Source organism: Pteropus medius, unplaced genomic scaffold, assembly GCF_902729225.1.
Source record: "Pteropus medius unplaced genomic scaffold, Ma_sr-lr_union100, whole genome shotgun sequence".
In the NCBI taxonomy this organism is placed as follows: Eukaryota; Metazoa; Chordata; class Mammalia; order Chiroptera; family Pteropodidae; genus Pteropus; species Pteropus medius.
In genome coordinates this window covers 193,385-199,384 of record NW_024340697.1, presented here as the reverse complement: position 1 = coordinate 199,384, position 6,000 = coordinate 193,385, and the positions used below count along the sequence as shown (strand labels likewise).

Sequence of the window (6,000 nt, the reverse complement as noted above, 5' to 3'; positions counted from 1 at the left end):
TTTCTGAAGCTAAGCAGGGTCGGGCCTGGTTAGTACTTGGATGGGAGACCACCTAGGAAGACCAGGTGCTATAGACCTAAAAATAATAGATAGATAGATAGATAAATAAAGATTATACCTGGCTGTCTCACATCATCTTTTTCTCAGTTCACTACAACTGTCCCTACCTTAACATAACCATAGATGCTTATCTATTACTATCCTGCAAATAAAAATATTTTTTTGAAAAGCGTTTGCTTTGAAAATAGATGCTATAATGCATGCTTCCATTGGATTATTAAAAGAAAATTCTAAGGTTGAAACAAAGGAACTTTCATCCTTGACAACCCCAATTTATCCACAGGAATAAACTTCATTGATCTAATGTCTGGCTCTCATTCAAAATGATGAAATGTTGGAGAATTTAGAGATCACCTAGAAGGAAGCCAAAGGTTCCTAAATGCCAGCCTATTTAAAAATACAGATCTGCAGACCCCACGCCAGAATCATAATTGGGTGATAGAGACTCAGGAATCTGTATTTTTGTAAAGCTCCTCGGGTGATTCTCTGGAACAGTCAGGTGTAGAAACCTCTGATCTAGGCTAATGCCTCATTTTACGAGTTAGAAAACTAAGTGACAAGTTATGCAATTAAAAATTACTAACTCTCAAAACAAACAAAAAAATTATTAACTCTCACATGTGGAATTCTTTCCTATTGCAGCTGGTTTGCGGGTAACATCTCCAGGTCACAGTCTGAGCAATTACTGAGACAAAAGGTAAATAGTCTGCTCTCTACCGTAGCCTCTAAGAATCTTTCTATTGTTGGGCTCAGAGGGTAATGAACTTCTTAGAAAAACCTTATTGCTAAGTATACAGTTACATCATCATGGTGTTGGTAGTCCAGCCTATGACTTACCGGGCCCTTCAAATATAGCCACTTCCTCTCTTTCTGTTATCTATTGCTGGGAACAACGAGATTTATGATTTTTCACAATTCTGTGAGTCAGCTGGCCCAGCGGTTCTCCTTCAGATTTTGTTTAGGGCCACTCATGTGGCTGCATTTAGCTGGTGGATGCAGTCACGGGGCGATCGGGTTTAGCTGAGGCAGTCGCCTGGGTACCATCATTCTTTTCCATGGGGATAACTTGGACTTTCTCACAGCATGGTCATCTCAGGCAAGGTTGAATCACTTCTCGGATTTTTGGCTTAAGGTCAAGCGTAGTATCAAGGCGAGGGGTGAAGAGGATGAGCCTTGAAGTTCAGTGCAAGCAGTTATGGAGTCTCTGCTTTTATCATGTTTGCTAATGTCCCATTAGCCAAAGCAAGTCACATGGCCCAGCCCAGAGTCAATGTGAGAGGGGACTGACTACAGAGAGGTGATTTATTGGGGCCATCTATGTCAACGGTCTATCTCAACTCTGTCGTTGCTCGCTGGCACCTAAACCAGAATAAATTAGATGTACTAGGGAATAAATCCACATGACTCTGTTATTAATTGGTATAGAATTATCAATAGCAAACTCTTTTGGCCTACAAAATGACACTTTGATATAGTTCAACCTAATAAAACAAACCAATTATCTCTTTGAGGGGTATTAGTGAACATGTGATGACTTCACTAACTAACTCAGAGTTTTCCCACATTTCTAATTTATTATATGCTCTTTTTGAATCTGGATCTGCTTAGAATTAGCACAAGATATTAAGAAAGATTTAAAGAAGACATTAAGGCAGACAAGTTGAGCACAGAACTTTAACAATTTGTTCTGCATCTTAGGTTTTCTAAAACCCTTCCATGAGCATGATATGATGATATGTGGTTTTAAATTTTCTTTCTGAAAGATTAAAACATTAGGCTTGCACAAATATAAAAGAGAAAATTATCAGAGAGGGTTAAAAATCTACTGGAGAGGAATGGTTGAAGCATACAGAATTAATCTATAAAGAAATAGTGAGAAAAGAAAGAAAGCTTAACTGTAGGTCCCCTTCTGTGTCAACTGTTGGATAATCTCTGCCATCAATGAGATTTCAAGTGAATCTAAAAGATCTATTTTCCTACCACCTACCAGAAAAAATAATTTTCAAAGATAATGAAAATATTTTCTGTTCCTTTCACATTTTCCTTCCTTTTCAGGGAAAAGAAGGAGCATTTATGGTTAGAAATTCTAGCCAAGTGGGAATGTACACAGTGTCCTTATTTAGTAAGGCTGTGAAGTAAGTATGAAATGGATTTCATTTTATCTTCTTGTGTATTCTTTGAGTATGCTACTAATTTAGTCATGTTTTGGGATAAGACACCATCTTTAAACTCTGGAATTTTGGATCAAAATATTTCTGTTGAATACAACCATTTATAGTGGCCTTTTTCCCCCTACTTCCAAGAGGCTGTTCTCAAGTGATTCTCTCAAGCCCATGCCAGGCAGCCACTGAGCACCCAGGGCACAGCACACCTCGGTGAATGCTTGTTAAAGGAATCCTGGGTCATTCCCCTCAATTCAGTCCTAAACCTAGAAAAAGAGAAATAGCATTGGGGACTCTACCCTCTGGGCCTTCGCCACCTGCTGAGCTGGAAAACCTACTGTGTCTTCCCACAGAGTTAGCAGAAAATTGAATAAGTGTAGCTGTGTTGCCTCGATAGCTTCTTTCTAAGGTGCTGTCCTCTACGTTGTCAAGAGTTCTGATTTGAAGCTACACTTTTGGGTCCAAATCCTGACTTTACCATTTACAAAGCTTTATGACATTGAGCAAGTTTCTTAACCTCTGTGCGTCAACTTCCTCATTTGAAAAGGGGACATAGTAACGATTATTACGTTCTATGGATAAAATAAATGAATTCGCATATTGGATCAGAACAGTACCTGGCACACAGTAGGCACTTAATAAATTAATAGCAATTACTATTGTTGTTGTTGGGAGACAGTAATTCTACCTGCTCCACTACCCCTATCTGAACACTTGGGCACGCAAGACCCCCACAGTCGTCGCATGAGAGTCAACAACAAGTCAACGTTACCAACGTCAGGATCCCCCATCAGAGTTTTACAAGCCACCCTCACATTGGCTGTTAGCTCTTTTGTTCATTCTAATCATCCTGAGAAGCAAATAGAAAGTTGTTTTTATTTGCACCATTTTACAAATGAGGGGATTGAAGTTCAAAGAGAGTTGATGAAGACCCACCCACAAAGTTAATAAATGACTCACTTGAATCTGGGCCTTCAACAGCCAAGTTCATGTTCCTTCAACCACACTCCTGTGTCTACACTGAAACCCCCAATATTTTGGAATAAGAATCTGGCCAAATCTTGATTAGGACCATTTGAAAAAGATATATATTTTTGTGTGTGTGCAATGTACTTTTAATGGTTGGAGTGAATGATCTTTTGCTTTGGTGCCTTTTCCATGTGCCCTGCCCTGTGGTGTGTTTGTATGTGTGTGTGTATATATATATATATATATATATATATATATATATATTTGTAATAATTAAGTGATTAAAAAGTTATTTTGAGAATTTTTTTATAGAGTACCTACCTCCGATTTAAATAGGAGGTACTCTAATCAGTCACCGGGCATTTTCTAATGCCAGAAGCCACATCCCCAGTGCATCTCATGTACTAGGTTGCATATCTAGATGCTGGCTGAATCCAGACTCGTAAGAACCGGGAGAAGACTTGGTTCACTAAATATAATAAGCTCTGGCCCTGCAGTTTCAGCCAAACCTGATATCAGAAGTTCTAGTCAAGCTTCTTGACACCAGATTCCTTTTTGAAGGTGGCCAGGTAGAAAAATCAGCAAATGGATAAGGAATCAAAAAGAAGAAATCCAAATCAATGAGTACAGAAGCCTTGTATTATGAAACAGCATTGATGGGCTTGAGTGAATTTCGTGCTGAGACCAAGAGCTGATTAGCCATTTGCAACAAGATAGCGCCCTTTCCTTTTATAACTGCAATTTTAACTAAGCTGGCATAACAGCAATTTATTTATTGTTTTATGTGCCAACCACAGTGCAAATTCTCTCTCTCTCTCTCTCTCTATCTTTGTAACAACCAAATGAGGTAGCTAGCAAGCAGTAGAACTGGACTCAAAGCCCAATTTTTGACCACTGTGCCATACTCTCAAATCGAAGACAAGCATGTTATTCTTGATTAATCTAAGTCAATGTGTATCAATTCACCACTATTTTCTAAATGTAGAGCAAAAGAAAAAAAAATGTTTTATGTGGAAAGGTACAAGTTCACATGAGGGATTAAAGGACAGCCCCACCCACTCTATCCTGCCTCCTCTGCACACCAGAGAGCCTCCTACCCACGCTGTAGGTGAGAACACCCACGGCATAATCACCTTTGCCTTCTACATTTTAATCTTCCTTATCATCCTGAAAAGGAATTGATTTTCAGGATAATCATCCTGAAGAACTGCAGGGCTCTCAATCATCAGAGGAATGTTCCAGCTTTATATGTACTAAGAACAGTCTAGAAAGTTGGAATTTTATTGTACATGAATTCTGTATGTGCACAAAAGATAAGCTGAATTCAGAGAAGAGCCCTCTTCCATAATTACTGACTGTCATGGATACCTCCAGAAAACACCAGATCAAGCTTCAATTGTTTAAAACATTCTCACATTCTTTTTTCCTTAATAGTGATAAGAAAGGAACTATCAAACATTACCACGTGCATACAAATGCTGAGAACAAATTGTACCTGGCAGAAAACTACTGTTTTGATGACATTCCAAAGCTTATTCACTATCATCAACACAATTCAGCAGGTAATTTATTTCACTTCTTCTTTTATGGATCTTTGCTGATAAATATCAATTTTCTTGGATACTATCGATCCCCCTAATATCCTTAATTATATGGAGAGACGTGAAAGTAAGAAAAAAAATGCTCTCAAGCCCTATGCCTACTGTGATTTTTAACCTACATTTCCTGAAGTATAACGTTATACACACTATAATGTCAGAAAAAAAAAATTGAGTTGAGTGACTTAGAAGTAGAGATTCTCTTTATAAAAATATTTGCAGGTTTTTTCCTGCCTATAGAAGTTGATTGCAAAATTTAGACATTATAGAAATGTCCATGGAGGTTCTCTCTCCAGTGATATACGAGTTGGTGTCTGCTCTGACAGAATTATCTTCTATGCTGATAGTAACGCTTATTATCCATTATACACACACACGCACGCACACGTGATATTTTTACTGAGATCATTCTACACATACTACTTTTCAGCTTGTTTCCCTTACTCAATGTGTCTTAGAAGTCTTTCCATGCAAATATGTACAGCTTACTTTGGTCTATTGAGAATTCTCTTACAGAATTACTCCATAATTTATTCACCTAACCTTGTATTGATTAGCAGTAGGATCATTTACAATGTTTTCCCATCACAATTACTGTTTCAATGCACAGTCCTGCACACATAGCTCTGTGCACCTGCATGAGTGTTTCTGTAGCCCAATTCCCTAGAGATGGCTTTCCTGAGATAATGGTTAAGAACATTTGAAATTCTGACATCATCAAATGCTTTTCAGAAATGTACACTCCCACCAAGAGCAAGTTTCTTCATCCTCACCAACACTGGGTACTATTTCTCTTTTTAAACTTTGCCTAATTGGCAAAAATGTGTATAGAAATCCCTCCTTATGGAAATATTAACTCATCTCATTACAGTAAGCATTTTGCATACACGTATCACATCACCGTGTTGTACACCTTAAAGTTATATAGGTTACATGTCAATAACGTCTCACTAAATGTAGAAAAAAGTTTTAAAAAAAGAAAGCCACCCTAAGTGTCTTTTCTAGACTAGTGCCACTTACAAGCAGTGACTGGATGAATTCCAAGAGTGAGAAAAAATAAGCTGTGGGCTCAGTGTACAATCTGCGTGACTCTACCTAAGCTGATTATGTGCACATAAGGGAAATGGCCTCACTCCTGGCTTTGATTTTGGTTCCTACTTGTATTTTTCCTTCGTCCCAATTTCATAATTGTTTAGTTTAACCTGTAGCAC

At 38.1% G+C, this 6,000-nt stretch overlaps 1 protein-coding gene across 2 annotated transcripts in view; it reads left to right on the top strand.

The window, feature by feature from the left end:
* Positions 1-6,000, top strand: part of BMX (BMX non-receptor tyrosine kinase) — a 47,654-nt gene that overhangs the window by 27,269 nt on the left and 14,385 nt on the right. For both annotated transcript variants that reach the window (XM_039873443.1, XM_039873449.1), the window contains 3 exons: positions 703-757; positions 2,116-2,195; positions 4,626-4,753. In XM_039873443.1, the coding sequence (XP_039729377.1) occupies positions 703-757; positions 2,116-2,195; positions 4,626-4,753 (263 nt within the window). The remainder of the gene's footprint in view (positions 1-702; positions 758-2,115; positions 2,196-4,625; positions 4,754-6,000) is intronic.